Source organism: Ixodes scapularis, unplaced genomic scaffold, assembly GCF_016920785.2.
Source record: "Ixodes scapularis isolate PalLabHiFi unplaced genomic scaffold, ASM1692078v2 PGA_scaffold6__148_contigs__length_123643588, whole genome shotgun sequence".
In the NCBI taxonomy this organism is placed as follows: Eukaryota; Metazoa; Arthropoda; class Arachnida; order Ixodida; family Ixodidae; genus Ixodes; species Ixodes scapularis.
This window is the reverse complement of record NW_024609881.1, coordinates 43,655,307-43,674,327: the sequence shown is the minus strand read 5'-3', so window position 1 is coordinate 43,674,327 and position 19,021 is coordinate 43,655,307. Positions and strand designations below refer to the sequence as shown.

Genomic DNA, 19,021 nt, shown 5'->3' with positions numbered 1-19,021 from the left:
AACGAAAAATTGTAAATATCTTGAAGTACCTCAGCACACCGCAGCTTGGAGCCAAAGTTTGCCAAACCCAGCGATTTTGGGTTCAATTCCCACCCCTGCCCGTTTCGATCAGGAATAGCCTCGCACCGGCGTGGGGTCTTGTTTTTTTACTGCGTGCTTCCTGTTAACGACCCAAGGCTAGGTGTGGTGGTGCACTGGCCAAAATGCTCATCTACAACAGAGACACCAGATACCCAGTGGAGCCGACCAACCTCCTGCTGTCTAAATACTTGCACGCAAGACAACACTTTTACTGCTACACCCTATTATATTTAAAAAAAAAAAACAATATAGGGCTTGTAGGGCTAAGTGAAATGCAATATTTTATGTCTATGCAATATGTTACGGGCCTGGGAAAAAGTGGGAAACATCCTGCATTCTCGTTCCTTACAGATTATATTTCGTGTTGAAGAGTCTCCCACTCTCCGGGGTTACACCGCAATGGATGACGTCACTTTCGAGGACTGCGCGATGCCGAGTAGGTTGCCAACCGTTTTAACAGTCGCCAGCTCCTCTCGGAGAAAAGCTCATATGGACGTTTTGTACGACAGTCAAAAAGGTTTTGCTGCGAGCTAAATTCTATCATCGCTTCGGTTATTAGTTCCTTGATTTCAGCTTGCACGCTTCTCTTCAAGTGAACGATGGCCCTTTTTATAAATAATCTAGCTTTACATAGTTTCATCAGAATACCTTATGCATTAATTACTATTCTGTAGTTTCTACTTTTCACTATACTTTTCTATAGCTTATTGCGCAGTTCTATGTATTAAACCGTCCTAGAACGACCTTCAAAAGGAGGTTAGTGGTATTTGTAAATAAATACATAAATAAATGAGGCTAAGCTTATGAACATAACTGCTGCATTTCTAAACAAAATTTCATTATGCCTTTTAGCACCATCTGTCAAATTGGAGCATGGAAAGTTCTTGTGCCGTAATAACGTAAGCATCGACACAGATTACCGTTGCGACTACGTCGATCACTGCGGAGACTACAGTGACGAAGATAACTGCGGTAAGTTCAATCGCAGTCGGGACGCCCTCCCCGGGTCACATATTTTTATACTCGTTGTCAACTTTCTTTGGCAATTTAAAGGAAGAAGGACATTGCCTCAAAACTATTTCCTGGATATAGTTATGTTTTGAGAATGTGTGATACATTTTATGTGATGTGCTATCAATCGTGTTTGGGTCTTTGGCATGAGTGGTTAAAGTTATCGGTGCAACACTTTTAGCTCAAGCAAGCGATCACCAGTGTTTTTGATTTTCTCTTAAATGTAAACGACTACCATAAGCACAACTACTGTAGGGGAAGTCCCCATTTAGGGCAGCAGATTACTCAGTGAAGTTTGATACTTCTCAATAATCTGACTAAGGCGAAAAAAAAGTGCAATGTCGTGTTTGTGCTAACAGTGTCGCTCCGAAGTTTTGGTAAACAATTTGACAGGATGTTTGGAGTTTCGCAGCTTGGCAGGCGTCTTTTAGGACATACTTTAGAAGGTCACACTCTTTTGCCTATGCTGAAATGCACCGGTTTGTTGAAGTGTAATCGTGATTTTGAGGTGATTATTCCAAACGTTCTTAGAAATTTGTTTGTCGGGCGAATACAAAAAAAAAAAGCAAAGCAAGATGAAAATCTTATTTGTAAATTCGCATGGAACAAAAATAATGTTAGTAAAATTTCTTCTGGCATCTCAATTTGAATCAAGACAGACTATTTGATTCATAAAGCAGTGTGCCTAGGGTGGTTTCGGTTTTGTTCATTCGTTAGATGACTTCAAGTTCCGGTGTAACTTCGACTCCTCCTTTTGCGACTGGATGCCCGTCGCTCCCACCGGAAATGTCGGCCATGGCTGGGAGAGGGCGTCACCATCTTGGAATCTGAAAGAGGGACCAACGCGAGACCACAGCACTGGCAACAAAGAGGGTATTCTTATTCGTATGCGCAATAATATCTTACCCCTGCCAGAACCAGAGTTCGTCTGCTAGTGCTTACCGCGTTGACGATCGAAGCTTTTTTTTATGCTTCTAATTTGGTTACGAAGTGGAAGAAGTTTCATCGCTGACGGTGCTGAATATAAATTCATGTTCAACCAGGGTACCTGTCAACATGTCACTAGTGGAGTTAGACGTGAATCCATGTTTTATATCAATCTTTGAAAGAGAATCCGCCTTCGCACGCCAAAGAAAACTAGAGAACCTTTATTTGTGCTAGATAACAGAGAGTATAAAACAGAGAGAGGACAAAAGACAGACCAGTACTCGTCTGTGTTTTGTCCTCTCTCTGGTTTATACTTTCTGTTATCCAGTACATCTTATAACAAGCTCGTTAGGAATCTAAATCCTTTATTTATTTATTAATACTGCACACTTCTTAAGTCAAAACAGGAGCGTACGATCTAGAAAATAAAAAGGAATTATAAAGCATTAGGAACAGCAATACAACATGGTATGAACACAATATATTACATAGAAGAAATAGGGTTTATTAGTTACAATCTATAGTGGCACCTATTTCAATTTGGCAACCAATGTTAATACTTTTCTGCTATCAGCAGTAATTTGTTTTTGCAACTGATAGTGCAGAGCTTGAAATAATAAAGAAAGAATTTTCTCGCCTGCAAGTTAAGCATGTTGTAACGCACTTAGAAACACCTTCGGTTCTATTTTAAAGCTTTTACTTCCCTGTGCAGAACGCCGTTAGACTGCAACGGGAGAAATGCCCAGACAACATTATCAGCGATTTTTCAGAACAAGGAGTACACGGCTTGAAAAATGCATGGCTACGGATCTTGCAACACAAAACACCAAGTGGATGTTTAAAGTTTTAACTATAGTTATGATATATTTCTGTTGGGCATTTTGCATCAAGACAAAACTAAGGGTAATATCAGTTGGAGAATTACATATCTAATCTTACCAAATAGGAATTTAATTCATGTATACAGTGCTTATCAAGCAATATATGTATGAACATGAACGTAAGCCTTGCACCCAAATGGCTACATTTACTTTTTTCGTTTTGAATTAGGCATCACGCTGCACCTAATCCACTAATGAAGATATTAAACACGGTGGACCAAAAATAGTTTCATCAGAAACTTCAAAACCTTTCAAATTGATATATTCGAATCTTTTAGTGTATACACAGTACACCATATTATCCAAAGCAAAAATAGAATGCCCTGATTTTCGAATCAGTAGTCGAAAGTTTAGAATATTTGCACGCATTATTGCCATTCTGTGCACTCATGCTCCAAGACAGGATGGTGAACCTCAAATAACCTTTTATAAGAAACTGTGGACACAGTCCAAATTATTTTGAGATACTTAAGACATTTTTAGAATATTACCGTCTTATTCGAAGTTTCAATCATGTACACTGATATTTGGAGTGATACTCGAAAGCCTACTGTATACATGAACCCAACTAAAACACTTTGATTTGTGTTTATATCAGGGCACTTTCTTTATCTTGGATCCAACACACGGACTACATCTGCCAGCATTCTTGGCCCCAAGCTTCTCAATTCTTCGGATTGTCGGGTAAGTGAATCAAATTATGACTCTTCGTTTCAAAGAAATATGTGAATGATTCTGGACCTGACAGCTGTGGAAAGAGTGGGGGCATAGGAGCTCTGAAAAAGCTTTTCTGTAAGAAGAATTTTGCAGCCCTGTTGGAACAGTTCGCAAGTTAATGACTTCTGTAAGAAGGCTCAGCAGCGATTTTTAAATTGTGACTGTGGAAAAATGTTTTACAGTCTACGGTTCACGATAAATTATGTGACAAAAGGAGCAGGGGTTGTGTTATCAAAACGACGAGTAAACATAATAAATACGCTTATGACCTCATGTGCCAGGGGCCATGTCAATATTCGAGCTCAAAGCTCTAGTCGGTTGGGCATCACAGTACATGATGATAGTTAAATTAGGTCAGATTAGGTAAGGGGTCCGTTAACCCCGGTCCGGCGGCCATATACGACACGCTGATGTCTTCCGGCCGGCCCGAGGCTGGCCGCGGTCTTTCCAATCAAGCCCAGCCCGCGGCACGCTTGTAGCAGACCCGCTGTTAGTGGTTGAAAAATTAAGTGCGCTTGAAGAAACGGCGCTGCGACGCTCTTTAAATGCGCCAACTAAACATCGGAAAGAACAAGAGAAGCAGCTTTATAAGACGGGACCTCTCGCCTTCGTGCCACTGTCGATTGGAATCGGGGCTCGTGAAGCTTGTATTGAAGCGTTTTCCCTGCCGCTTCACCATTTGTTTAAACTGAAAAATGAGCATTGTTATATTATTAATTGAACGTTGCCATCACTAGTATTACTCTTCTTTCAAACCTGTTTGGACAGCATTTTTGTTTCCTTTGATGTTATGATGCTCAGCGAAACGTGGTGCAAATTCACTGATGTCGTGGATACGCTAGACAATTATATTTTATTTTGTTTAAATCGAAGCAATTAAAACGAGGTAGGTGTGTGCGTTCACATAAAACATTCTTGAATGTCATGTCATTTGTGATTTTACAAAATAACAAACGACTATGAGATTCCAGCTTTGCAACGTGCAACATTTGTATTTTTGTTTGTGTATCGCCCGCCAGGTGGATATATATTTTAACTTTCTTGAGTTCCTGAGTGTGTTTTCCAGGTTCATTAATAAAAATAACTTCTCTTTTTATTTCGGGGGCGACTTCAATATAGATGTGATCACTTCCTCTCAACATCAACATGGCTTCATGTCACTATATCAGCCATAGGGATTACTTAATGTTATTTCACAACCTGCTCCTACACACCAATGCACGAGGCTTTGCTGGATCTATTTTTAACAAATGTTTCCACAACGGGGTTATCTTCTGGTGTGATGAGAGAAACTATCAGCGATCATCTGCCAAATATTATTTTCGTATGCAGGCTTAAACCCTAATGAAACCAGTCCTACTCAGAGTTAAGAAACACATTGTGAAACCTGCAGTACGTTGCTGTCCAGCGTGTCAGCAGATGAGGCTTTTAATTGTTCTCCTGAAACTTTAGGTAAATGGTCAGCTAGAACGATAGGGACAAAACACAGACAGAGAGAAACAGACATACACACCGCTGACTATCAACTAAGACTTTATATTTCTTCTTCATCACTTCGACCCAAAGATTCACACCTAAAGTAAGGCCAATGAATCATCTTAAACCCTAAAATTACACTACTAAGTTAAAATACTAAATAAAATTAATTAATTGCATTAAATTACTAAATTTGGTCACTAACACGTCCCTGATTCAACCGACATGCCACCGCCGACACATTTCCCTCTTATTCCCTTTCACGGGGCCGTGCCACACTGCAAAAACTGTTTTTCTTTCTTGCTGACCGTGATGGAGGGCATGCTTACGCAGTCATCGGCGGTTTCCTTAATGGCCAGGGCCTCGAGAATCTCGCGCGCACAGGCATTTCTGTGTCTGTTAATAATGGAGACGCTGCTAAAACTGGGCGTGCACCCACACGTGCGGCAATGGGCTGCAAGGTGCCCAGCTCCCGTGCCCTGCACCGACGCCGCGTGCTCCCTGACTCTGTCAGTTACGCAGCGTCCCGTCTGCCCAATGTAGCAGCTCTCACATCACATGGAATCTTGTACACTACACCAGTCTGGCACATGGCGTACTTAGTCCTGTGCGCGGTGTTGCAGGTTGGCTGGCGGTTCTTGGCCCGATTAACTCTGCGGCACATAGATTTCATAGAGTTCCCTCTGTTCGGTGCCGAGCACACCACCCTGACATTTTGTCGTGCAGCGATCTTTTTGAGCCGGTGGGTGACACCATGGATGTAGGGGACTACTGCGAAGTTCTCTCGTGAAGTCTGTCTATCTCGCTCGGTAGTTGGTGATCCTCTTGAGAATTTTCTGCATATTGTCTCACATACAGCTCCAAGGAGCACACCTGGGTACCCAGAGTCACGAAGCCAGGCCATCTGCTTCTGAAAGCTGGCGTCAGCTTGATGGTTGCATGACTTGTGCAGCGCTGATACGAGTGCCGTGTTGGCAACACTTCGTTTTATGGTTTTCGAATGACAGGATGCGAATGGAAGAAAACCTTTACTTGAACGAGGTTCGTACCTCCAGCACACATGTCCATCCTTAAACGCAAGTGCGAGATCCAGGAACTTAATAGACTTGCCCACGGGTAGTTCATGAGTGAAGAGCAGGTCGGGGCAACATTCATGGAAGGTTTTCATGACCGTGCTCCCGCATCCGTTTTCTTCACTTTCGATGTCTGTGCTGCTCCAGATCAGGAAGTCGTCCACGTACCTGAAGATGGCTTTGACTCTAGCATCGTTCAGTGTGGATTGAATTTGCCTACCACACGCCGCCAAGAACAGATCGCATAGATGTGGCGCCACCCTAGAACCAATGCAGATCCCACTTTTTTGGACGTAGTCTAGACCCTCATACGAGATCACGGTCGCCGTTAGTTATACTCCGAGCAGTTCCAAGAAGGCGTCTATGCTAATCCGTGCTGCGGTTTGAAAAGGCGTTACGCCGTGTTCCTCGATGGGCTCTCGTAGAATTGGCGTCAGGCTGGTGTGGGGAATAGAATAGTACATGTCCTGGATGTCGATGGACAATCCAGATACTACCTGGGATCCATGTTCCATAAGATAGGCAATAAGCTCTTCTGAGTTAGAAATTCTGTACGGGTCATCGCGGTGCACCTGGGACAGGTGTTTTGCAAGATAGGTTGACACATGAGCTTGCCAGGTTTTCCTCTCGGAGAGAATGGCACGAAACGGTACCCCTACCTTATGTGTTTTGGCCGAGAAGAAAACTTCTAGGTGTCCGCTTTTCGTAGTTTTCACTTTGGTGCCCAGGCTGGTTAGATTGTGATCTTCAAGCAGCCGCTTAGCGGCAAGCTTCGCTTTTTGGTTTCGTTTCCTATCAACCTGGATGAAGTATTTTTCTACGGCAGCGTTGGCCTTCTCTCCATAAGTCCCAGCATCAAGGACTACAAAACCTCCTTCCTTATCTGAGACACAAAGCCCGAGATCTTTACTTCGTAGTTCTTGTACCGCGCTGCCAAAGCCCAAGCCTGGACGTGCCGGACACATTTGGCTTGCGAAGCACTCAATGCCTTCTGTGATAATTTGTGATTTCTGCTCTTCGTGAGCTCGGGACGCAATGGTGCGAACAAGGGCAACCTTGTCTACCGCCTCTAGCTGTGGTGGTGCAGCATACTTCGGTCCTTGTTCGAGAATGCATGTTGTCCTTTCTGAGAGATGGACATTACCAAGTGTCTGGAGTGGCCACCTTTTGGCGTGTTCTTCTTTCCGCAGTGCGAGATGTTGCTTCAGGGCAGGACGAAACCAGGATTTTCACAGGCTTTCTGTGGAATACCTCGCCCTCGCCAGTTGGTTTCTGAAGACGCTGTGGTTAGGGCACTTAGCACGCAGGAAGTCAGTGAGAAGGCGTTTTTGGTGCCACATTTCTGACCGTAGTATCTTTGTCACCCGCATGGCGTGTCTTTGCGACGGTGCAACAGCTCCGAAAAGCTGCCGAACATCGTCAAGAAGTATCTCCTTATTGACGCTGCGTAAAAGCATTCTCGCCCGGCAGGTTGTGGTGGCGATCAAAAGGCCCAGAGTCCGTGGGTCAAGTGAATTAAAACATACAAAAGGTGAGCTCAAATATCTAGAAAGGAACTGAATAACAGGCTGAAGTTGAGCTATAGTCGGATGCAACCTGAGAACAATCTTTTAGCTCCACCCACAAGCGCATTGCGCCCATCTGAAGTGCCTCCGCCGTCGAGAAAGTAGTTCGCTAGCAACGTTGCTTTTTCTTCCTCCAGGAAACGTGTCTTAAACTACTACAATACTTATTTAATTTATTCAGGACATTTAAATAATTTAGAATACGTTTTTGTCAACGAAATAGCTGTTTAGTAAAGAAAGAAAGTCATGTCCAATGTACCGTCTTCCCAATTCATTTTCTGTCCAAGATACTGTCTAACATACCGTCTAACATGCCTCTCAGCAGTGCTAAGCCTCGCGCCCGCTTCGAAATTTTCGTTGGCGATAGCGTCGCTGGATCCTCACGTTGTCGCGCAAAAACTGCTGCAAACGCAAGCCGATACCATTAAGATTTCGTGGCGTAACCTCGGGCACGTAAAACACGGTGCAAAAAAGCAGAATAATTGTCACGAGAAACTAGCGTCGCGTTGCTAAGGCCAGCAACCATGTTCAGATTTTTTTTTTCAAAAGGATAGCGATTGGTTTGCGGAATCGTGACGTCATGAAAACGATTGGCTGGCGTTTCTCGGCGTAGGATTACATTTTCCTCTCAGAGGCATTTCCGGTTTTTTCTTAGCTTGCAACCGACTATAGTTGGTACATAATTTAGGTGAATGGTCAGCTAGAACGATAGGGACAAAACACAGACAGAGAGAAACAGAGACATACACACCGCTGACTATCAACTAAGACTTAATATTTCTTCTTCAACACTTCGACCCAAAGATTCATACCTAAAGTAATGCCAATGAATCATCTTAAACCCTTAAATTACGCTACGAAATTAAAATACTAAATAAGACTAATTAATTACATTAAATTACTAAATTTGGTCACTAACACGTCCCTGATCCAACCGACATACCACCGCTGACACATTTCCCTCTTATTCCCTTTCACGGGGCCGTGCCACACTGCAAAAACTGTTTTTCTTTCTTGCTGACCGTGATGGAGGGCATGCTTACGAAATCATCGGCGGTTTGCTCAATGGCCAGGGCCTCGAGAATCTCGCGTGCACAGGCATTTTTATGTCTGTTAATAATGGAGACGCTGCTAAAACTGGGCGTGCACCTACGCGTGCGGCAATGGGCTGCAAAGTGCCCAGCTCCCGTGCCCTGCACCGACGCCGCGTGCTCCCTGACTCTGTCATTTACGCAGCGTCCCGTCTGCCCAATGCGCAGCTCCCACATGACATTGGAATCTTGTACACTGCACCAGTCTGGCACATGGCGTACTTAGTCCTGTGCGCGGTGTTGCAGGTTGGCTGGCGGTTCTTGGCCCGATTAACTCTGCGGCACATAGAGTTCCCTCTGTTCGGTGCCGAGCACACCACCCTGACATTTTGTCGTGCAGCGATCTTTTTGAGCCGGTGGGTGACACCATGGATGTAGGGGACAACTGCGAAGTTCTCTCGTGAAGTCTGTCTATCTTCTTCGGTACTTGGTGATCATCTTGAGAATTTTCTGCATATTGTCTCGCATACAGCTCCAAGGAGCACACCTGGGTACCCAGAGTCTCGAAGCCGGGCCATCTGCTTCTGAAAGCTGGCGTCAACTTGATGGTTGCATGACTTGCGCAGCGCTGATACGAGTGCCGTGTTGGCAACACTTCGTTTTATGGTTTTCGAATGGCAGGATGCGAATGGAAGAAAACATTTACTTGAACGAGGTTCGTACCTCCAGCACACATCTCCATCCTTAAACTCAAGTGCGAGGTGTAGGAACTTAATAGACTTGCCCACGGGTAGTTCATGAGTGAAGAGCAGGTCGGGGCAACATCCATGAAAGGTTTTCATGACCGTGCTCCTGCATCCGTTTTCTTCACTTTCGATGTCTGTGCTGCACAGGATCAGGAAGTCGTCCACGTACCTGAATATGGCTTTGACTCTAGCATCGTTCAGTGTGGATTGAATTTGCCTACCACACGCCGCCAAGAACAGATCGCATAGATGTGGCGCCACCCTAGAACCAATGCAGATCCCACTTTTTTGGACGTAGTCTAGACCCTCATACGAGATCACGGTCGCCGTTAAATATACTCCGAGCAGTTTCAAGAAGGCGTCTATGCTAATCCCTGCTGCGGCTTTAAAAGGCGTTACGCCGTGTTCCTCGATGGTCTCTCGTAGAATTGGCATGAGGCTGGTGTGGGGAATAGAATAGTACATGTCCTGGATGTCGATGGAAAATCCAGATACTACCTGGGATTCATGTTCCTGAAGATAGGCAATAAGCTCTTCTGAGTAAGAAATTCTGTACGGGCCATCGCAATGCACCTGGGACAGGTGCTTTGCAAGATGGGTTGACACATGAGCTTGCCAGGCAAAATACATGCAAATATGTATCGAAATACAAATACAAAATACTTCGTAGAAAATGTATTTAATTACAAATTTAATTACATTTCCAGAAAAGTATTCAAATTCAAGATACAAATGCAACCAAATATATTTGGTCTCCTCCAAATACTTTTCTTGATACATTCCTCAACATCTGCGTCACCGACTTAAGGGCACCTGCAACGGGTTTCTGGGCATCTCATTATTATTTTGCATTGCACACTCGGGAGTTAGTGTGCGAGGCTCTAGTAACGTAATAGAAATATAATCACAAAAAAATGTAATCAGCTTAGACGTAATAGGTGAAAAAAGTACAGAGCTTCAAGCAGATTTCTTTGTCGATCACATTTTGGTATAGACCAACAAAGAACCGAGACGACCAAGACACGCAGCACTAGCTAGACAATTTTTCATTGTTGCAACTCGCACCAGTTACAAAAATCTGGACCACCCGCTCATTTAGAATGTTCCAGGCAAAAATATGGAGGGAAATCAAGCTGGGAAGCCTCACAAGTTGTCACAGGCACTTATTTAGCCAGTCTGCCTGTGAACGTCGATTTCGTCACTATTCTTGCCCTGGACTAGCACCGTAATCGCAAAGTCACCAAACGCTTGCGCTTGATTGAGAGACACTGCATTCGGTGAAGAACGTAGTTTTCTTCACGCTCTGGACAGTGACAATAAATTTGAGGGATGTATTTTCGCCCACAAAATTGTATTTAATTACAGTTGTATTTGAAATACCCACGTTTTAGTGTTTAAGTACACACGTCAAATACATTACCCAATTTGTAATTAAACACAAATGCAAAATACACAAAGTATTTGAAATACGTATTTCAAATACTTGTATCTGAAATACCGCCCATTCCTGTGCCTATGTATACAATATTCAGATAAACCAGTTAACCAGAGTATTACCGACGATTGTTCCACTCTGGACCCAAAATTTTCAACCTTGCAATAAAATACGGAACATTCCCTAATCAAATGCGGGTTGCAAAAGTGACCGTGATGTATATGGCGGTAAAGAAAACTGATTTGGGTAATTATAGAGCAATTTCCGTGCTACCTGTATTTTAAAAAGGATTGGAAAAAATACGCATCAAGGTTATATTCTTTTTGTGAGATGTTTTCAGTCACCAAGCCCTGTCATATGGAATTAGGAAAGGTCGCTCAAAAGAACTTGCACTGTTGAAACAAAAGAAAATAATATTATGCAACATCGAACGAGAACTGATAACAGTTGGACTTTTTATTGGTTTCTCCAAAGCGTTTAACCACATAAATGATCGCACAAAAAATAATTTTTTTTTTTTATCTTATGCTGTATGCAGAGTTGCTTTAAAGTTGATCAAATGTTATCTACATGACTGTTTTCAGAGTGTATGAATAATTAAAACCATTTAATCTGAGATCGATAACAGCTGGTCGGCCACAAGGGAGAAGAATATTGGGGCCACTTCTTTTCAAATTTATATAATAATGATCTTGCAAATATTGGGGGTAAAATAAGCTGTATTATCTGTGCGCATGATGCGAATATATATATATATATATATATATATTTTAAGTTGAAACGATTAAAACTATGAGCGACGCGATTAGGTTTTGGACTAAGCTCGATGCATGGGAACTTTTATATTAATTGCAGATAAATGTGGGTAAAGCTAGGGTTGTCTTATTTAGATCGCGAAATAAAACGAAATATATATTGTTGTCATACGAATATGCTTTTTCTTGGTACGTGTGCTATAAATATAGTCAATAACATATAAGTTATAGGGGATATCTTTAACCACCATATGTCTTGGGACGAAATGGTTCAATATACGTGCAAAAATCTTTCGAGGAGAGTCGGTTTTACGTACAAATATGAATGCATAATACCCAGTTCCGTCGTGAAACTAATTTACAACTGTCTTTTTTACGCGCAGTTTGATTATTGCGTTTTAGTGTTAAGAATACAACCTAGAAATATCAAATTCATATCCTCCAACAAAAGAGTCATTCATCTTGTATGACACACTGCCTATGATAGTCACACTAGACCCCTCTTTAATAAACTCAATATCATAAAAGTTCGAATTATGGTTGTTGTCAATTAGCTGTTACGCATAAAGAGACTTTCAATTACAGTGATAATATGCTACTATCGATTTTCAACCTTTTGTTCGGGGAAATGGTTTACTACACTAGCTGTATGGATACTTGGTTAGTGCCGCACTCCAGAACATGTTATGGTGATCAAATTTTAAAATATACGCTTCCCCGTCTCTTAAATGTTTGTAGTGAACTGGATATCAACACTCTATGTGAGAGTGTAAAAACGGCGTGTTCTGTATTTGTTGATGCTATTTTTATTGATTTTCGTATATTTAATTTTTAAATTGATTGTATATTGTTTCGATCTTGAGGCCCCTGCTGAGCTGCAAACCTTGTATCATTTTCCTGCTGGTGCGGGAAGAGGCTGAGGCTTGTCATGCAACACCCTAGTTACTTTTTTACCTTCCCTCTTCAAATTGAAAAAAAATAAAGAGTTTGAATTTGAGTTTGATTTTAGCCCCGGCTTCATGTCTGTGTTTCTATCCCTAAAATTTCATTGCAATTTGACGTAAATTGCTCTTTGTGTTCTTTCACAACCATTGTATGTTGTCAGCACTTCTTTTATCATCCTCATTAGTCTTGCGCAGCACGAATGTGCCAAAGTATACATGTGCTTTTTTATTATAATATTTATTGATACTGTCAGCCCTAGGCAGGGCTTTTACAGGAGTGGGTAATACAATGCAGTAAATCACATACATGCACACGACAATGCACAATAAGAAAAAAGAAAAAAAAGAAGATTGGTGGCAGAGATTACTAATACCTGCTGTGACAAAAAGCACGAAATAAAGAAAAAAGATGCTGCTATTTTATTACTTGCTGACTAGACAGGCAGTGATACAGCATTCGAAGTGCTTAAGTACTTATAAAGATTGACGCCAACACAACAAGTGGAAAAAAATGATGGGAATGGACTCTGAGGGTAAGAGTATAACACAAGATAGGCATCGTGATTAATCAACTATTACGACGCTTGACAAATTACTAAGCTCTCGACGTTTTCAACAAACTCATTAATTGAGGTTAGGGTGACAGTGCCACTTGGCAGAGCATTCCACTCCGTAATTGCTCTAGGAAAGAAACCATACTTCAAGCAATCGTTTCTAACAGATGGCCCTCTATGTACATAGAATGCCTTGTGGATTCACCCACGTTTATGTCCATGTAATTAGATTTTTTTTATGCAAATTAAATCATGAAAAATTAAGAACAAAAACTTTATACGTTCACAATTTGTTCTTAATTCTAGAGCTGGGAGCTCGGCACGGCAGCATAGTTCAGTGGGAAAATCTGTGCGGTTATATTTACTAAAGATGAATCTAGCTGGCAAGCCGCTGAAGCTTTTGGAGTCTAGTATAATTGGTTTTTTGTATATGGGTCCCAAACAAGTTTCGCATATTCGAGAGCTGGTCTCACCAATGTTTTATACGCTATATTGTTTATTTCTGGCGTGGCGCTAGCTATGGTTCTTTTAAGGTACCAGAGTGCCTTGTTAGCTTTTGATGAGACTTTATCAATGTGAGTGTTCCATCGTAAGTCACTCGTGAATGCTAATCCTAAGTATTTGTGCTCATACACACGGAGGAGTTTAGTGCCATCTAAAGAATAATCATAACTTAGAAATGTCTTTTTTCGTGTAACTGTCATCAATACCGTTTTCAAGGGATTTAACTCCATCTGCCACTCATCGCACCATTGTTTTATTTTGCTGAGGTTATTGTTTAGTTCGATTTGATCTTGTTGGGTTGCAATATTATTATACAATACACAGTCGTCGGAAAACAACTTCATTGGAACAGAAATCCCAAAGCGGAGGTCATCTATAAATATTAAAAATAACAGTGGTCCCAGTACACTACCCTGTGGAACTCCCGAAAGGACAGGTGCAAAGCTAGACTTCTATTCTCCAGACTCGACAAACTGAACTTTCGAAAAAAGATAGGAAGAAAATCAATTTGTAATTATGAGGTTTTTAAACATGGTATCAATTTAAGCAACAATTTAGGGTGAGGCACTTTGTCGAATGCTTTTGCGAAGTCCAAGGATATTACATCAGTTTGACTTCGGTTGTTAATAGATTGAGCAAGATCATGCACGGTCTCAACAAGTTGTGTGGTCGTAGACGACCTTCGCGGAAACCGTGTTGATATTCATACAGTATATTATGGTCATTTAGAAAAGTCAACATATGTTTAGAAGTTGACTTATGCCTGGTAAGGTTTCTTGGTGACGCGTGTTGTGCAACGTTATAATTAGGTAATTATTAACTTTCTATTTGAAGTATATGTATTCACCCACCTTAGGGTTTTTGTTAATTCTTACTTTTACATTAATTTATGTGTTTAAATGCTTAGATACATTAATATACTTAGTTCTTTGTTTATATTTACTCTTTCTTCAGCAGCCCTCGAAACTTCAACAGATTGTTGATACGGTCCCTTAGCCAGAATGTTAGCAGACCCCTGGATTAGATTATATTAGATTCAATTTGCTTAGGTAAGGCTTGATTAGATTAATTTAGATTAGGTTAAATTGAATTATACTACGTTAAGATGGGCTAGGTTAGATTGAATTAATCTAGGTTAAGATAAGCTGGGTTAGATTATGTTAGGCTAGGTTACAATATGCTTAGTGACATTAGGTTAGGGGGGGGGTAACTTAGATTACCTGAGGCTAGATTAAGTTAGGTTGGGTAGGATAGATTAGCCTAAGTCCAGTCAGATTAGGCTGGGACAGCTGTGGTCCCCTTACAGCTTTCGCAGCTGCAACTGCGCTTGTCAGATCCAAGCTGCTTTTTGAGAAAGATTTACTTTGGATTACTGTAGCCTTGTGCTGTGCCTGTTAGGGAGCAGTTTGTTTAGCACTTTATGCTTGAACCTCATGAAGCTGTCTGCATTGTCGTGCAAGCATTGCTTGAGCAGAAGTGCTTTACTATGAAGTGTGTTTTTACGACACCTCTGCATTGTGAAACTTATGTTTAGATGAGGTTCCACTACATAATCCGAGGCCCGGCGGCGGCGGTGCTCACGGTGAACACAAGGAGCACGTCAGACGGCGCCTTCAAGGAGATTTGGAGGAGTGATCGCCCATCCGAATTCTTTCACTTCACCGAAGCATCGGTGACATTCCAGGAGGATCAGCCTTTCCAGGTGATGCCTGTCAATCTCCGGCAGTGTTGTAGCTAGCTGATTATAGTTAAAGAAATGAACTATTGACCTTTTATGGGAACTTCACTGAGCTAGTGTAAAGTGAGTAGTGGGAAAACTGCTGTAATTAATCTGTCTATATGTTCTTGATTACTCAATCATCCATTCAGCTTTTTGAAGGGAATTTCACCATCATATAGCTCCATAATAATCTCCAGCAATCTAATTAGTATGTTAATTGACATTAGAATTCGCATTAAAGAAATTTTTCAACCAAATTGTTAAGAATCAAATTGGCCTTTAAGGCAATGTCACCAAATAAATATTGCTCTATAGTTAACTTTAGTTTTATATGAATAAGGAACACTGGAACATATGGCGGCTTATTATTAATTTATCAACATAGAAATTATTATCAGTCAAACGCTCAAAAAATGACCTAGATAATCACTAGGAATCTTAATGATTTGTTAATTGAGGTAATATTTTCAATAATGAAGGCGAAGACACATTGAGTAATGAACTCATTCTAATGGTTAATTGGCACACTTGCGCCCGAAATAAAAGGTAGAGAAAACTTCGAAACCGCACCAGCGAGCGTCGACGTCGGAATCTGCGAGCGACGGTGTGTCGGCGTGACACGACGGTGTGTCGGCGTGACAGCTGGCTTGCTTGAGAGTGAATGTGCCTCGTCGTTGGGAGAATTTAATGGTGAATTCCACTCGTCTTGGAGCCCCAGTGGTCGTTTTTGGAACGCGCTGGGATTAGTAGACCAGATCCGAGATGGAGCACGCGATCCGAGCGGAGTCGCACCGCGTCCGGGTCCCCAGTGGAACATGACCACCCCTCCAGGATAGGGAGATGCCTCTCCGTTCATTCACCTTTCCAGGAATCCTTTCCCCAATCCCGGATCTCGAAAGACATGTTTTCGCAATCGCGGTGCTGAGAGCTCGTGTTCAACGCACGAGCAAAATTAATTATGATGTGAAAGAGGTGTGTCGAAGAGCGATGTGCATCAGCGTAGCCGCGTAGCCCACTTGTCTCTTCATCGGAATACTCGGGAACGGCGTCTAAGTACGTCTTGATTTTCAGCCTCTTCTGCGAGCCGAGCCGCTGCTGCTGGAGGAGCTGCTCGAGAAAACTTGACGACGAACTGTCATCAAGCTATAGTACCGGCAATATACCGCGACATTTCTCGATAGGCCATTACGAATTCTTCAGAGGCGAGATCAACGAGACGCCCCGCGAGGAAAGAAATGACGTGTGCGCGCCGAAAGCTGTCCAGACTGGCTGCTGGTCCAATCCGCCGAAATCTACGGAACGACTTTTCTCGGATCCGGATCGGGATCTGGAGTGGGAGCTGATTCAAAACGATGAGTGGAAGACAAATGTCTCGATCCTGATTGCCCAGTGAAATAAGCGCCCTCCAGAAAAGGCGTTCCCGGGAGCTCCAAAACGACGAGTGCAATCCCTCAAGAGTGAATTGGCGAAACCACGGTCGGCTCCTTCTCTGCTTGACTCCGCTTCTCGAAGATTCGGCCTAGAATGTTCTGGAGTGAGCTAGGGCGAGGCTATCTAATCAAGATAATTCTGGCCTCCTTATCTTTTGCACCCGGGGTAAGAGTATATGCCCATCTTCTTTGATTTAAAAAGAAGCGTTTCTTCTCGGTCATGGGCAAGGCGGTATGATTGATAATTAATCATTTAAGCAATTTATTGATTTAAAAGGTCACTGATACATCAAACTCATATTTTGTCTTATTATTCGAAACGATTGAAAATATTGCCTGTACAATACCCTAAGATTCGAATCTTAGGACCTCAGCATTTGCAAAGTGAAAAAACAATTTCCGAAAGCTGAATTTGAAGTTCCCGCGTTCTTTCGACGATCTCAATTTTTTTGAAGTGGTGTGAGGTCGAAGAGTGTGAGGGCGAAGTGTACTTTTGTGAGCGACGTGAGGGGTCACGTCGTGCTGGTTCTGCGTGAAAGGCTGTGCCGGCGGACTCAGAACCAAAACTACGGTACACAGACGCCAAACCCAGTTGTTTTGACCGTTTGACGATATCCTTTTAGAATTCTGGAGGTCGTCAGGCACCTAACTATAGAACTTGGTCCGATTCCCCGACTCGCCATTCATCCTCAGAGCTACTAGCGTCGAGCGCCGCCTTTTTTTCCGGCGGAGGATAGAAAGCCAGGAGGTGACATTACTCCGGACTCCGATTTTCGTTTTTTTTTTTCAAAGAACCGTTGTGGGTTCACAATTGCGTTAAAAATCGTGTTTTTCGAATGCCGTTAATAATATAAACGTGTCGCTTACAAACTTCGAAACTTTATAATCGATTACGTCACAAACAGAAAGAAGCGAGGAGGTAAATAGTGGGAGAGAAAAACGCAAAACAATAAAAAGGCGCGCGCGCGGGGTATTTTTTTTCGCGTTGTATTTTTCGGGTTTCTATGACTACAACTTGCATCATTATTGACGACAAAAACAAATGTGACCTTTGGGCTGTCAGTGCCCCTTTAACAATAAATGGACCAGTTGGCTCCTTCAGCTGGCGTTACGAGATATTCATCGAGGTGAAGGACGGCTGATGAATCTAAAAACTTAAAACCGTATGACGCGATGATTTTCGACAGGTGTCTTTTGGAGGAACTGTGGAGGGGGCGAGAGACCTACCCGGCTACGTTGCCATCGACGATGTCAGTTTTACGCCAACTTGCAGCCAATTTCATGGTAAGGGATTAAAATGCATTTGTCTATTCTCACTCAAACTATTTTTGGTTGCTCATCGCTGTTTGTGCCGTATTTTCTGAACTATGGTCTGCATGCGGTGTATAGACAGCAGGGGCAGATTTCGGTTTAAAAATAAGTTTTTCCTTGGACAATCGCATCCAGTGCAGAGTCTACGCCTGGCGCTCTAGTCGGCACATAAATCTTCTCATACACAGCACACCTTAGGGTATGACTGCTTTATTAACCCCCGAAAATCTTGTATTATATATAAATCATCAACAGACTCTTCGCGAAATTCGGGACGTGTCGTGATAATGAAGGATATTTACCAAGAAATATTGTACAGTCTACACCTGCAGATAGCCCGCACCATATAAAATTTCAGCTTCCAGACATGAATAATTCACGCACCATAGACCGAAAATTATGATACAAAGTTACTCTGCCTTAATAGGATTATAAAGTATTGATGGTGGTTGAATCACATGGCACTGTTTGGGACAGTTTCGTATTGCTGCAACAGGGAAATATGAAAGGTGACTTATGCTAAACTTTGTAACAAAAACAACTCAAGATAGGTTTTTTGACAAATAGTCTGCGGAAAAAAAGTATGTAGTAGCGACTAAGAGTTGATGATGTTGAGGAGCGCAGTGCAATGGCTGATGTAGATAGTACACACTGATGCGAAAAGCACAAGGACAATCGAAAGACAGACAGGATAAGCGCTGAACTGACAACTGACATTTTATAAAAAGATTGTGAAGGAGAAGAAAGATGTGACGAATATTTTAAGTTTCAGTAATGAAAGGAATGCCGAACTATATACATAATTAGTCTTTGCCGCGTTGCTCATTTTAAAATATACATAATCTTCATCACTTATTCCC

General features: G+C 42.2%; 1 protein-coding gene across 1 annotated transcript in view; it reads left to right on the top strand.

Annotated features, from left to right (window-relative positions):
- Positions 1–19,021, top strand: part of LOC8033079 (MAM and LDL-receptor class A domain-containing protein 2) — a 210,314-nt gene that overhangs the window by 41,142 nt on the left and 150,151 nt on the right. Inside the window, exons 15-20 of the mRNA XM_029973441.2 lie at positions 433–517; positions 934–1,053; positions 1,810–1,965; positions 3,499–3,584; positions 15,235–15,402; positions 18,038–18,134. Coding sequence (XP_029829301.2) covers positions 433–517; positions 934–1,053; positions 1,810–1,965; positions 3,499–3,584; positions 15,235–15,402; positions 18,038–18,134 — 712 coding nt within the window. The remainder of the gene's footprint in view (positions 1–432; positions 518–933; positions 1,054–1,809; positions 1,966–3,498; positions 3,585–15,234; positions 15,403–18,037; positions 18,135–19,021) is intronic.